Source organism: Anopheles gambiae, chromosome 3 (assembly GCF_943734735.2).
Source record: "Anopheles gambiae chromosome 3, idAnoGambNW_F1_1, whole genome shotgun sequence".
NCBI lineage: Eukaryota > Metazoa > Arthropoda > Insecta > Diptera > Culicidae > Anopheles > Anopheles gambiae.
In genome coordinates, this window is record NC_064602.1 from 86,272,194 (window position 1) to 86,286,994 (window position 14,801).

Sequence of the window (14,801 nt, forward strand, 5' to 3'; positions counted from 1 at the left end):
TTATGTTTTTTTTTTATTCTTCTCTATTTTATTTATTTTTATTACGCTTTGTCAAACACACAACGCGGGGACAATGGAAATGGATCGGTTTCTGGTGGTCAGCATTTCGGATATCCTTTTCCAAGGTGTTGTTTTTTTTTTTTTTTTTGTTCAAAAGGTATTCCCAAAATGCACAGATCTTCTATGCCAGCTGAGTGATAGAGACGGCGTGCGGATAGAGTGGACACACAACCCAGGGCCCAAGAGGGCCCAAAAGGGGCAAAAAGCTTTTCTTTCCTTGTCCCCACTTTTCAACACCTTGTTTGGGGCGTATTTTCTGCCACCAAGTTTAGGGTTTTCCATGTTATCCGTTTGTTTCCTCTGTTCCACACAAAACCACCAAGATTGCTTGTTTTACTAGTTTGGTTGTTTGTTTTTTTTTCAAATTGTAAGATTTATTTTGTTCGCTAAATTGTCCACCACATAGTATCGAGTTGTTTTGTTATTTTTTATTTTGTTCTTTTTTTGTTTTCTGCTCTTGTTGTTATTATAAGATCATGAATAATTTGTTAAATGCGCCTACCACTGGATCTGGAATTTTGGTTTGCCACACCTTTGCACATGATTTTGCAACTTTTCATTCCAACATTGTTTTTTATTTGTTTTGTTTTATTTGGTGCTTCTTTACTTTGTTCCGTCCTTTGCGATCAGTGTTTTGACTCACTCTTTGCCCACACTTTGTTGTTTGTTGTGTTTGTTCTTAACTTGGTTTTTTTGTTTTCTTATTTTGGTTTTCTTTTTGTTCTCGTACGGACACGTGTGCCTTACTTATTATCACTTTTAGATACTATCACTTATAATTTGTTGTGTTTTACCTTTCCCCACGCCTGTTCATCGCTTTATTTTCTTCACTTCGTTCTTCGCCCCTTTCTAATCGCTATTCGACTCACATACACAAACACACACACAGAGTTACACAGACAGCGTTGTTTTTTTGTTGTATTCGTCTTTTGTTTTTTGTTTTCCTTGCTTGTTTCGCTTTCGAATTGCCTGATACGGTATCAACTAAAGTAGTTTCACGTTTTGTGTTGAAAAAAAATAAAAATCTGTTTGTGCTGTCGCTGTCCAAATGCTCGTACGAGGAAAGGCGAACAACCGTAACATAAAATCACATTGTTCGAAATCGAAAAAAAACAGTCACACGCTATACCGGAAAACCTGCTCCGCTCCAGATGTACCACCCACTTTACTGCTGCTGGTTGACAGAGCATGGACGTTAAATTGGAAAAATACTAGAGCCTTTTGGAGAAATCATCAACCATTATCAGTACGGGCGGCTCGTCTAACTACGGCAAATAACGTATCACAACGAAGTGACCAAACTTATCAAATACTGATGATTAAAAATACCCCCTACACTACACACCTTACCGCTCCTTTCCCGCTCCACCGCTTGCGGTTGCCTTCGCTGCCGATGGGAGCGCCTGGTGTTTTACAACGGTCTTATTATCTGCTTTATGTTTGTACTTGTAGGATAGACTCTAGAGTGCTTGCAGTACTCGGTTGATTTGATTTGCTTTGTTTCGAGCGTGTGTGTTTGAGTGTGTGCGTGCGCGTTGGTTCTGCGCAGTAAGGAGCATCGGGATCTACGATCACAAATATCACGTTAAGAGTTTTCATCCATGTTCTAACGATGAATTAAAACTAGTAAAAGAAGGAAAGTTGCAAAGAGAGAGTTTAAATTGGAAAGAAGAAACATGAAATAAATAATATCAAATAAATACAAAAAAAAAGAAACATAAACCTAAACATGTGAACAAAACAACTCAATCAAAAACATAAACAGGTAAATAAGAGCAGTAAACAACAGCAAAAAAAAAAAAACAAAAACAACTGAAAAATGGAGCAAGAAAAGCAGAAACTCATCGTTAGCTGGGTGGAACTACGACTAATACAGCACAGTAATCAATACTTACACGCTAACACTATCTATATAGTAGGTATTACACAGTAGGGTAAACGATTAATCAATACATTGTTTGTACATCGATTGGTTTGAGTGTTCGTGCCCGCGTTGCCCTGCCCGTTGGAAGCAAACACAACTCAGCTATTAGTCCCTTTTTTATCTCGCTCAACCAAACACACACACACGCACACGCACACGGTCGTACGACTCGTCATAACAGTAACGTAAGCTGTGGCGCTCGCTTTCTTTGCAAAAAGTACCAGGCGCCTCCATCGACCATCCCGCTTCAACCTTAACCGCTTAAGCGCTCTCTCTCTCTCTCTTTCGTAAAAAACAAACGCCTTTGACGTTTAACGCCAAACTAAATGATTATTGTTCCCGTTTGCAGGTTAAGAAACACACTTTTACACACTTATGCTGGCTCGCCTCACTAGCTATTCCCTTTTCATTCGTTTTTTTTTTTTTTTGGATATGGGAAACACAAGCGTTACTCCAGTTCATTCACGTCGTTGTTCCTGTACGCGGCGGTCTTTCTTGTCCGCTACTCTCAGATATATGCGGCAAACGCAATAGAAAAAACCGACCCAAGATGTTCCCACTGAATCCTTGCTGCTGATTATACACATGTACACATATAAGTTAATAAGTTGATTTTTTGTTTTTGTTTTGTTCGTTCTCTGTGTTTGTTGTGTGTCTGTTTTTGTGTTTGTTTTGGTTCGTTTTGTTTGTATTGTTTTTTTTTTGTTCCATACTTAAACCATTTACTATTGTTTACAGCTTTTGCCGTTATGCTCTTGTAGTATGTTTTCGGGTTTTCTCTCTATTCCAATATGTGTGTGTGTGTACGTATGTCTATTTGCTGCTGTTACTGGTGCTTATCTGATTGTTTGCAAAGAAGCAACACGTCCGAGCATTAATGGATAAGAGCCAACAAATGTTTTTTTTATACATATTAGTGTTTAAAAAATGTACGAAAGACACATACGTCCCACTACTAAATGATTTGGTTAGAGTTTTGTATTTCGTTTTGCTGTTGTTTTTTCCTCTTTTCTCTCTCTCTCTCTCTCTCTTAATCCCTTTTATCTTTTCTTGCTTGCTATGTGTTTTGGTTGCATTTTATAAGATTATTGTTATTACCAATACAACTATGGTTCTGTTTGCTGTCTGATTTAGGGTTTTGTTTGTTGCTGCTGCTTTTGCATTTCGGCTGTTGAACGGTTTTGCGGGTTTACTGCGGAAATCGGGGGGAGAGAAAAAATCTACTACAATTACATATCGATTATTTTGTGCACGCGTGTGTATGTATGTGTTTTTGTTTTGTTTATTCCTTTCCACCCTTTCTGCCTTTCCTTCTTCGCCTGCCCGCATTCTAAACATTCACTTGTCAAACCGTCCAAACGCACGTTTTCTATCCCCTAAGGTTCGACTACTATATCCATTAAACTTGCACTGTGTTTCGCTGCTCTCTTCTGCTTCACGCCGACGTTAACCGACTGAAGCCGTTTTGTGTTTTTTGTAGTGTTTTTGTTTTGTTTTGTTTAGGTTAATAATTGTATTCATTCTACTACTTTTGTTTGTTTGTTTGTTTGTTTCTTGTTTTGTTTGCTGCTGGTTTTACTCTCGGGATATGGATTGTATTATCGTTTTCTTTTTTTAGTATAGTGTTTACTAGTGTTTTGTGTGAAAAAATTAAGGAGTGGTTAGTTTGCTCATTTGTTCAAAGCAACAAGTGGGTTCCAATGAGGAGAAGTGTGACATCTCTGACCAACTCACAAGGAATATAATTAAAAAAAAAACAGCATGAGAGCTGGTTTAGATGAAAGGTAACTTAATTGTAGAGAAATTTTATCATTTGAAAACGAATAAAAATTATCAAAGGATATTAAATATATATTCTTCCCATACGAGAGAACAGAGCTAAAAGGACTGCATTGAATGAATAGACATCATCGAGCAAGAAACAAATGACAAATTGGCATTCGTTAAAAACAAAAATACAAACAGCATGATAAAGTTCGTGGTGTGGAAAGCAAACACGCGCGACTGTACTCTGATTTGCTTTGTTTAGGGTTTCCTTGTTGGGTTGGATGCATTTCCACCAACACATCCTCCTTGTGTATGCTGTTGTGTATTGGGTTTCGTATTTCGTTTCCTTGCTTGTTTTTGTTAATTTGCGTCTGCGTGTGTGTGTAAAAATTTGTCGAGTTTGTCATTTATTATCAATAGTTTATCAAATTTGAAAATCCTAGTTTGTTGTGTATTGTTTGTTTGTTTGTTTGTGTTTTTTTTTTGTTCACATTTTCTTTTTCGTCCTTCTTACTTCTTTTGTTGGTGACGGTTTTTGTTTCGCTTTTCTTTTTTTGTTGTATTTTTTTTTTGGTTTTGTTTTCTCGATTAATATTTCATACCTCCTTTACCGCTCGACATATGTGTATATATATATATTTTTATGTATATTATATAAATATAGAAAAAACACACACACAGTACTTTTATTTTGTTTTCTGCTTCCCTTCTTCTTTTTTTTTTCTTTGTCTCTTCCTCGCTTCTAACCGCTTGTTTTATCAAGTTCATACCTTCTGCTCTTTTTGCTGTCCACCGTGCTAGAGCCGTGCGTGTCGCCCGCCTTGTGGGTTGATTTTTAATGGCTTCTCAATCTTTTTTTTTTTGTTTCAGACTTCAGTATGAGCACACAAACCGAATTTCTCTCGCCTGGCCTGGAGGCACCGAAGTACCGGGCCAGGTCCCCAGGAAAGCAAAGATGGTTCACAGTTTGTCTAGTGTCCCAGGTGAACAGGGGGGAGTAGACAAAAAAGCGAAACGGGGAGACGGAGGAGAGAGAGCAGCATTTACAGACACCGACACTACTCACCCTCACCAGCCTGTATGGTGGATAAGGGTTTGGTTAAATGGTTTTTGGTGGGATTTCGTTTAAATCTTCCATCTTTGTCGCTTTCAGCTCAGCGCTCCCCGCAAATGGGAGGGATGCAATTTTTCCACTGCCTGAAAGAGAATGATCTACCACCCGCTTTCACTCTCCATGACTCTCACTCCCTCCTCTTGCTTTCGTCTAACCCTTCACTTCCAAACATCGATAGAACACCGCACAGTTAATAAGGCTCGGACAATGTGAAGAAAACGACAAAACGAACCATCGCTCTTCTCCTATTCAAACACTCACACACACAGCTCTCAGTTCGTCTGTCTGCTTCTCTTTACCGGTTCTTTGGTCCAGTAGACCAGTAGAGCTCATCGTATCATCTTGAGTTATCGATGAGCGGCCCCACATTCGGTGGACAAAACGGTTAGAATTGGGGAAAAGTGTTTTTTTTTTATAGCTTTTGTAAAATATGTTTGTTTGTTTGGTTTTGTGTTGTTTCATAATTTTATTTTGCTTTTTGTCACGATTTCGTTTGTTTTGTGTTATTGATTAATTTGTTAATAACTACTACAGACACATACATATACTTTGTTTGTTTGTTTGTTTTTTTTTTGGTAAGTTTTCTTTTTGTTTCATTATTTTTTGGATAATTATCTTTTCTCTTCTTTAATGTTCCATTTTCGGTTGGATTTTCGATCGATTGATTCGTCACGTGGTTTTGTGGTTTGTTTGTTTGTTTTGTTTTTTTTTGTTTTGCTTTATTATCTTCTCAATTCTCAATCAATAACAAACAATTGTGAGTTTTCCTCTTCGCGGTTTCATTCGGTGCGCCTCCTCAGAAGACTCCGAAGCAAATGCAATCTGAATAATGGTGTGTGTGTGTGTTGTGTTGCCGTGTGTACTTTTCAGTGTAGTTCTCTTTATTTCCATCGTGTTTGGGGTAAATTGTGTGTGCTTGTGTAGATTTGTTTTAGACCTGCCAATGCATTAAACAATCGACTGCTAATTTCATCCATTTACTGACATTTACTGGCCGTTTATTACACTTACGCGAGCTGTTGCGGCTCCCGAGCCTGGGCCGACGGACAAAATGCAAAATATTGAGCTTGGTTTACGGAATTGGCTTTTCAGTTTCACTATTTATCCGCGGGTGCAGGTGTGGCTGAACAGTAAATGAGGCTTGTGAGAAGGTGCACGCGCACTTTGGGCTAATTGATATTTTCTTCTTCTTCCACAGCGTTTTTATTTGTCTTACTTTTGTAGTTTGTTTTTGATATTCGTTTGCATTGCGTTCTTTCGGTGCTGAGTGTGATGATTGAAGTTGTATAAACCGCAAAACAGAAAACGCAACGTCCCGAAACGCAGGAAAACCGAACCGAATAAATAGAGAGCAGAAAGAAAGAAAGAAATAACAACCAAGTTTCTAAACACCACCGAAGAAACACACAACCCAGAAACAACAAACCGAAGAACGCAAAGCGAAAACAAAAGGTGAAAAGAAAAACAAATCAACAAACCAGGAGAAGAACAACAGAACAGAAACATATTTCGGTGCACGGACGAGGGTAGAGAAATATATAAACAAAAAAAATAATAAAAGAAACGAAAAAAAAGAAAACAAAAGTAAAGTATGTTTGTTATTTTGCACATTTTTTTCCATGTGGTATTTTATTTTTTCTTCAAAAAAACAACTTCTACAGACTAAATTGGATGTCTTAAAAACAAAAGACAGTGAGATCACAAATAATAAAAAAAAACACAGAAAAGAACTTGCAGAAGAAAACGGGAAAATAGGGGGGGTTTCACTACACATAAGTTAAAAACAAATTATAATAATAATAATAGAGTAGCGGTAAAGGTAGAGTTAGGTGTAGTAGTAGGTAGTACACAAGGTAATAATAATAATAAAAAAAGGAGAAAGATATTTTGTATCCTTAATTCGTAAATTCAAATATCACAAATGAAACGGTTTTTTATCCTTTCCTTCTTTTCTCCTTTTTCACATTTTATGCTCCCTTTTTCTTCACGCACACGACACTGCAATGGGGTGAGCGGGGTGCTTGGGAGATGGGGGGGGGGGGAGGGAAATACGTCCCGTTTTCCCGTTTTTTCTCCTGCAATTCTTTTCCACTCGGCTCGCCCGGTGCGCACCGGTACGCGCGCGCGCTCACAAATTATCCTCGCGCTTCCTTATTCGCGCTTACTCCATTTTCCTTTTTCCCTCTGTGTTGTATTCACATGTTATCTCCGCTCTTATCTTAACTTGCTTGTGTGTCTGTGTGTTTGTTTGTCTCTTTAAATTATAAACTTTTGTTTTCGTTTGCTGCGGCGCTGCTATTAGTTGTTTTTTTTTCCTTTACTGTTTTTTGTATTTAACGCACGGCGCTCGAATAATTTATACAAAGAGACAAAACCGGGAACACCACTGTGTGAGTGTGTGTGTTGTTTTGCTTTTGTTTTAGACAAAAGAGAAGGAAGGAAAAACATTTTCAAAAAATATCTTCCTTTCAATGCTTAAGCTTAAGATCAATGATTTGTTTTCTTGTTTCAAAAACAAACGAACAGGAGGAAAAGAGCTACCTCGTCAGTTAAGGAATCGGTACACGTTGCGTGTATAGTTTGTCTGTGTGTGTGTGTGTGTGTGTGTGTGTGTGTGTGTTTGTGTGTTTTTGACTGTTTTCAATGTGTGCTCGTGTTGAGTTGTGTTACTATGTGTGTATGGGCGTAATGTGTAATGTGTTTCTGTGTCTTCATCCTACACTGCTTGCTCTCCTTTCCATCCCTTTACTCACAAATGCTTTATTATCGGCTTTTCCTGACTTCCACTGGCTTATCCACCTATTTGCATTTCCACCATCATCTCCTACTCCTCCTTCGCTCTCCCTCTCTCTCTCTGCTTGTATGTGTTTGTGTGTTGCTTATCATGTTAGTTTTTGTGTACCATGCACTTAATTTTTTTTTCTTGTTTTAAATCTGTTTATCATTAATTTTGTTCCATTCCATTCTGCTTCGCTTTTCGTTAATTTTAATGCTTTTTTTTCTTTTCTTTTCTTTGCTTTTCTCTTTTTCCCAACCCTTTTTTTTACACTTCCAATTTTTAACATGCAGTTCTCTCATTTTCCTCTTTTGCTTTTCCCCTTCGTTCCTTCATCGAAAGTTTTGATTTTGTGTCGTTTATGTTTTTCCTTTCCTTACCACCAAAACCATTTTGTTCTGCTGTCCCACCCGTTTTGCTCGATCTCGATCTCGGGGAAACAAACCTCGGGGAGCGGCGGCGGTGGTGGTGGTGTGGGGAGGCAGGTAGGAACTATACAAGGTCCGAATTGTATTCCGAATCGTTCGAAAACTAGGCAATTGCGTTTGTTTTGTTTTTATGCATTTCATTCCTGGATGAAACGACAGTGTTTTTTTTTTTTTGTACCAACAGAGACACACTTTCATGCTTGAAAATGCATTTTTTTGTCTTCAAAAAACAAAACAAACACAACACAAAATACTAATACATGGAGCATGAGATGCTGACTGCGGAGGGGGTTAAAAATTGGTGCAAAATTTGAGGATGTTTAAAATATGAATAATATTTTGCCAAAACAAGCAGATATAACACCAAAGCAGGTGTTGGGAGGGGGTTCGAAAGACAGATAAGAGTCGAAAAAGATTAAAAAAAAAAACAAACATGAGCTTCACAAACACACTTACTCATCATCCAATCTTCCATATCTCATTTTGGCCCTTAAAATTAGTTTGTATCGCGCGCGCAACGTGTGTTGTACCACCGTGCGTATTCGCCTTCCTCTCTCTTTTTTTGTTCTCTTTTCTCGTGCTTCCTCTTCCCTTCTCGTTACGCTACGATTATTTTGCTTCCTCTCTCTCTCTCCTTCTTCTTCTATTTTCACTTTCATTTGTAATTTTTGTGTATTCGATAGTAGTACGTTAATGCTACGCTTTTCTTGTTCTCCCCGCGTTTCCTTAATTTGTATCATGAATGAATGAAAATGCGCAATCACACTTCTCTTTTCCTCTCTCTCTCCCGCTTACATCCTCCACCCTCTCTCCTCTCCTTCCACTTTTGTATTCCATCAATCACAAGAGATAAACGCAAAACTGTAAGTTTGCTATCATATTATAAACGAACCTCTCTCTCTCTCTCTCCCCACCAATTCATCAATGCTTCTCCTCCACTCTCTCGCCGGCCGCGCTCTTACGAGCATTAATTCGTTCGCTTAATTTGTTTGTGTTTGTAAAAAAATTTGAAAATCCTAAAACCATGCACCCAACACACTTCTGCACCCCTGGTTCCTCTCGCTTTTTTTTCCCCACTTGCTCTCCCTTCTTTCTACCCATATGTGTTGCTCGTGTGAGTGTGTGTGTGTGTGTAATTGTATTTGTATGTGAGAACTGAATGTCCACACGCTAATGCGAAAAATGTCAAAAAAAAACGGGGCGAGAATAATTATGTTGCAAAAATTTAGACACAAAAACAAAGAACAAACTTATGCATTTGATTTTGTTTTGTTTTGTTTTTTTTTTTTGTACATGCCTACAATATATATTTAAAAAAAAATTAACAAACTTGCTTTTCTCCTCTCACGCGCTGCCCTAAAACTCCTAGTGTGTGTGTTTTTGTTCTTTTTTTTTGGCGCCTGCCACACCACAGTTCTGTTTCTCCTATCGCAAAATCGAAAGGCGAAATCATGGAGTGCTACCCCACCCCCTCTATTGCTACACATTGTGTATTCGGGGGAGAGCCGCTTTTTCGCGCACACACGCACACACGTACTAGGTAAAGAGGAAAATTGGAAAATCACTAGGAAATCATCACAATCGGATCGGTTCACAAGAATCGGAGAAGAGCTGCGGGGTTTTCGCGCACAGTTAAAAGGAAGGCGGTTTTTTGTTTGTTTGTTTTTGCACCCAACCAGAAACAATAGCATTGAAACACACATACACACGCACACACGCACGCCTTTGGACTCCGTTTCAAAATCCACCATAAACACAAATAAATATTTGGAAGGGAACGCAAATGAGTTCACGACCAACAACGAAAAATACAGCAAAAAAAAATAGATTAAAAAGTAGAGAACGTTACTAGATAATGAATTACAAGTAATTCAATTTAATATTTGACTTGTTGCGCTTAAATACTTCATCGAAATTGTTACGATTCGTCCGGGGGAAAAAGAACCAACTGGCGAACACAGTTCAAATTGTGTTACAGTACACGCAAACAAAGTAGTAGAAAGAGACGACGGGAAAGAAGAACGCATTTTAACCATCATTTCGATATGGTTAAGCGCAATTTCTATTCCACAAATAAAAAAAAAAACAAATGCAAAACTTACTGATAAAAACAGCAAAAAACGAAATAAAAGAAGTGGCAGCAAACGTGACCACACAAAGAAGAAGCAATGGACATCGCTTAAAAATCTTATTGAAAAGAAGGAAAAAATTACAACAAAAAACTAAACCGTGCCATAGGTTAAAAAAGGGAAAATTTTAAACCAAAACCAGCGAAAAAGGTAAGGCAGAAAGCCAAACCATTTTCTCCTCCCTGCAAACGGTGCTAGTCGATCGTCGATCGTCCGGTAGATTATTGTGGTGGGTGTATTTGTCCCACTCCCTTCCAAAGTGTGGGGCTGTGTGCCGGACCAACAGTGCTGTGTACGCGCGAGTGTGTTCAATGCTCTTCCTGCTTCGAATTTAGAGTTTTTCGCTCACCCGGTTGCTACTATTATCAATGTTAATTAAGCTTTAGTATTGCAAATCATTTACGTTTCTGTTATTGTGGTGGTGTTGTTTTTGCTCGTGTTGAGTGTGAGTTCTGTGCTGTGTTTGCTCTTTTCATCCCCTCTTCTCTGCGCTGCTGTTTTTGAACTTAAATCCCTTTTTTTCCTTTTACCTTTACACCGTTGCTTTGTTCATATACTTATAGCATTTCAGCTTTTCTTGCGTTTGCTTACGTTTTTTATGCTTTTGCTTAGCTTTTGCTCTTACACACACTAAACATCACTTGGGGGGTTTTTTTGTTGCTTCTTCTCTTTTCTTCCATTACTGGTTTTTAAACCGAGCCTTTTCCACCCTTCCCCACCCTTTTTCCACATTCACACAAACACACACACACACGTTTGATGTTGTTGTTGGTTTGCCTTCATTTTAAATATTTATAAAATACTTAAAAAGTAGTTGATGCGTTCGTTCGAAAATCGATTTTCGTTTCGTTTTTTAGTTTTTGTTTGCGGCGATGCATATCAATCGTTTGCATCTTGCAATAGTAGTACGCGCACACGTATGTGTGTGTACGTGTGTGTGTGTGGGAAAGGGTTGAGAGATAGGGGCTTTCCTATATAAACGTATTCTAGAGTGTAATTTGTTTGTATTGTTTTTTCAATCGTGTTTTTCTTCCCTTTTTCTTATTACTCGCTGCTTTTTCTCTTTCCCACGACGTGACCTCCTCACTAGTATCTCTCTGGTACGAAAGATTGGACTCGGCACGCGAGGTAGGCGAGCGCAGGTTAGAAGGAAGAAAAATACGCTTGAAAATTCGATTCTGCGATTTGCTCTGCATCCTCTACCGGCTTTGTTTTGCTCTGCCTAATTGTAATTGTAAAAAAAAAAAACAAGTTCCGCACACTCACTCACCGGGCCACATGTCCGGGTGTCTGGCTGGGAGGGTGGGTCCACCGAGGTCCACCGCGCCACCACATCAAACACACCTGCCTGGCTCCTGCTGCTCGCAGCTCCGTATGCTGCGTATGACGACAATGAGCCGGGGGTTTGTCCAAACGGAGAAAACAAACGGAGGGACGATCACAGGATGATTTGAAGAACGCAGATCACCGCCCCCAACCTCCTCCCCCATTTTTGCTCAGCTGCTGCTGCCGGGGGAGTATCCTTCGAGCCGACGAGGGTTGCCCACGCCGACCTTTTGCGACGACGTGGGGAGGGGAGGCGATGATGGTGACGACTACGATGATGATTAACGATGCAGAGAGAGAGATAGCGGCTGCCCGTGCTCTTCTTCTCTCCACCAATTGATTTGAAGACGTTGCAGACGTTCCACTACCACCACCACCACTACCACCACCCACGACCACGGGGAGCCAAACGCGATGGGCCCGCCAAAAACAGTCCACATTGCAACACCACACGTTGCTTCGCGCTCTCCCAGGAGAACTTCCTTTCCCCAGCTTCCGGTTCGATGGCATTTTGGCTTTCTTCTGCTTCGTATTCTTCTTCTTCCTCTTCTTCTTCTTCATTCACAAACAAAACAATTCGATTCGAGCGCATATCATAATCACATAATCACAGTTCGAAGGGGGGGGTGTTGTGTGTGCGCGCTGCTTGCGATGCTGTCGGGTGGAGGAGATGATTTCAAATCAAGCAAATCGTTCCACACAAACACACACACACACACACGCTTACGACGCTTATGCTGCTGTGCGCAGAGAAAAATCACAGATTGCACTACGCATACTTATTCTTTGCTTTTTTCCGCTTTCCTTTGCTTGCTTCTTCTTCGTTGCACAATTTTGCACACATTTACATTACACACAAATGCACATTATTTCACTTGTTTTTTCTTCTTCGATAATTGCTGGCGGCGCGCGCGCGCTCTTGGTGGTGGTGCGGGGTGGGTACCGGTGGGTGGATCGTGTAGTTTACTTCCTCCTCTTGGAATACAAAATGGTCAGCCGCTGCTACTGCCTACCGGTCCGCCAAACGGGGGGTGGGGTGTGCTCGTGTGATGTTGATGCTGTGTTGGGCACACACACACACACACACGGTGGGGTGGGTGGTGATGAGAAACACACATTGTTGTTGTAGGTTTGTTCAGTTGTATTGGCCCTGTCCCAATTTGCGCTTGCAACACACAAAAACGGGATTCGAAGGCAATAAGTGGGGTGGGAGAAGTAAAGGGGAAAAGAGGGGGAGGCGGAGGGGGGGGGGCAATGATAAGTTTGCCCCTCGGGGGCCCCTTTAGTCGGCGTACGCATGGTAGAGCTTGTTCTTGGTCAGCCGGAACTCCGGGCTGATCATGATTGTACTGCCACGTGCCAAATTTCTAAAGAAAAGGGAGGAAAAAGAAGAAGAAGAACGGTGTAAGAACATGTAAGAGGGGGAGGAGGCTGCGCTGCACCGAAACAATGTCAAACGCAACGCAACACGAACGCAAAACAAGGAGAAATGAAGGGGCGAAGGAGAAAACTTACTTCAAAAATTGTGGCAAAATCGAGGTCCATCCCCTTCGGTCCTGTTTGAGCGTAAGGTACAGCTCGAACGTCGACACGGTGTTCGGATCGGTCTTCATCGTCGCAATCCGCCTGCAATACAGATTCACAAGAGAGCGAGAGAAAGAGAGAAGAATAGAAATATTATTAGTAAATAGTTTTGATTTTTTTGCTTTTCAGGAAAGAGTCGATAAAAAACACCCTCAAAAAACACTCACCGTGTGTTGTCTGGCTCGTCCTCGAACTCGATGTAGATCGTGCAGCCGCGGATGCCGCACGGTTCCTTCTCCGACTGCTCGAACATCTCGGCCGATATCCGGGGCAGCAGGTCGGCCGGCAGCAGCACCTCGGTGCAGGCCAGGTGCTGCCGCTTGGCGATGCGCAGCTCGCTCTCGAGCCGCTGGGTCAGCTTCTGGAGGGCATCCTCGTGCGGCGAGGCGGTCAGCGCTATCGTCGCCGGCTCCAGCGGGTACTGGTTCTCGCTGTAGTACTGCTGCTGCTGCTGCTGCTGCTGCTGCAGTTGCTGCTGACGCTGCTGCTGCTGCTGCAGCAACTGTTGCTGCTGCTGCTGCTGTTCCAGCTCTCGCTGCTGCTGCTTCGCCTCCCGCTCCCGCTGCAGCAGCTGCTGGTGGTGATGGTGATGGTGATGGTGGTGATGGCTACTGCTGTTGTTGTGATGGTGACTGCGCAGCGGCTGGCTGGATGGTAGCTGCTGCTGCTGGCTGGCGGCCTGCTGCTGCTGCTGCTGCTCCCGCTGCTGCGGCTGGCTCTGATGGCGTTGGCTTTGATTAGAATTTTTGTTACTATTGTTGGCCGGGATTGGCATCAACGGTGTCCGGAAATCTGGATAAAGTGGGAAGAGCAAAGAAACGGGTTTCATCAGAAAAATGGTGATGTGAAAGCAAATAAATGGTTTTGCAGCATTTAAACAAAAAGCTAATTCCCAACCTCCAACACCCACCCCTCTTTTCACCCCATTTTATCTACAATTATTTCACACTCTTTTTATGTGTGCGCGTTTGTGCCACGAACGCCACGTCAGAATCGATTTTCCCGAGGTTTTTCCTGTAACGTTTGCTCTCGCTCTTTCTCGCTCTCTCTCTCACTCTTGCAGTCACTCTCTTTGGAAGCATCGATTTTTATGTTAGCTCCCCAAAATGAGGAACGCACACACACACACACACAACACGCTCAGCTGGAGATTTTTTCGCCTCCAATCCCAAGGTGGAACGAAGGTTCCGGGATTTTTCCCTCCTACAGTTCGACCGTCTATATATGTGTGTGAGGCAGTGTGAGAAGAGACAGAAAAGGGGTAAAGGAAAATGTTCCAGCAGCAAAAAAAAAACAGGAAAAACTTCCACTGAAAGAGCGAGAGAAAGAGAAGGAGAGAGCTTACAGAGAGCATGAAAAGCTCTTTTCCACTACGCTCTTCTGTTGAAGGCGCTGGAGAACTTTGGGGCAAAGTGAAAACGAAACCATTTTCTATCGATCGAACGGTTCTCAGGTTGGTGGTGGTGGTGCTAAGGGAAAAGCAGTGCATGTGGAGCCACACAAACAGCTGTTCGAGCGTTTTCCATCTCGCTCTCTCTCTCACACTCGCAGTTGGGGAGGCTTTAGGAGCCATTCTTTTGCAGTTCCACTCACACACGCACAAAGCAGGCGCTGAATATGCACAGGGAGAAGAAAATCGATCGTTTTAAATGGGATGTGGCGGAAGAGGAGAGATACAAAATAAAAACTAAAA

General features: G+C 41.4%; 1 protein-coding gene across 3 annotated transcripts in view; it reads right to left on the minus strand.

Annotated features, from left to right (window-relative positions):
• Positions 1-412: 412 nt before the first annotated feature.
• Positions 413-14,801, minus strand: part of LOC1271163 (protein scylla) — a 183,711-nt gene continuing 169,322 nt past the window's right edge. For all 3 annotated transcript variants that reach the window (XM_061660265.1, XM_061660263.1, XM_061660264.1), the window contains 3 exons: positions 13,276-13,900; positions 13,040-13,150; positions 413-12,891 (listed from right to left, as the gene is read on the minus strand). In XM_061660265.1, coding sequence (XP_061516249.1) covers positions 12,807-12,891; positions 13,040-13,150; positions 13,276-13,900 — 821 coding nt within the window. In that variant the 3' untranslated portion in view covers positions 413-12,806. The remainder of the gene's footprint in view (positions 12,892-13,039; positions 13,151-13,275; positions 13,901-14,801) is intronic.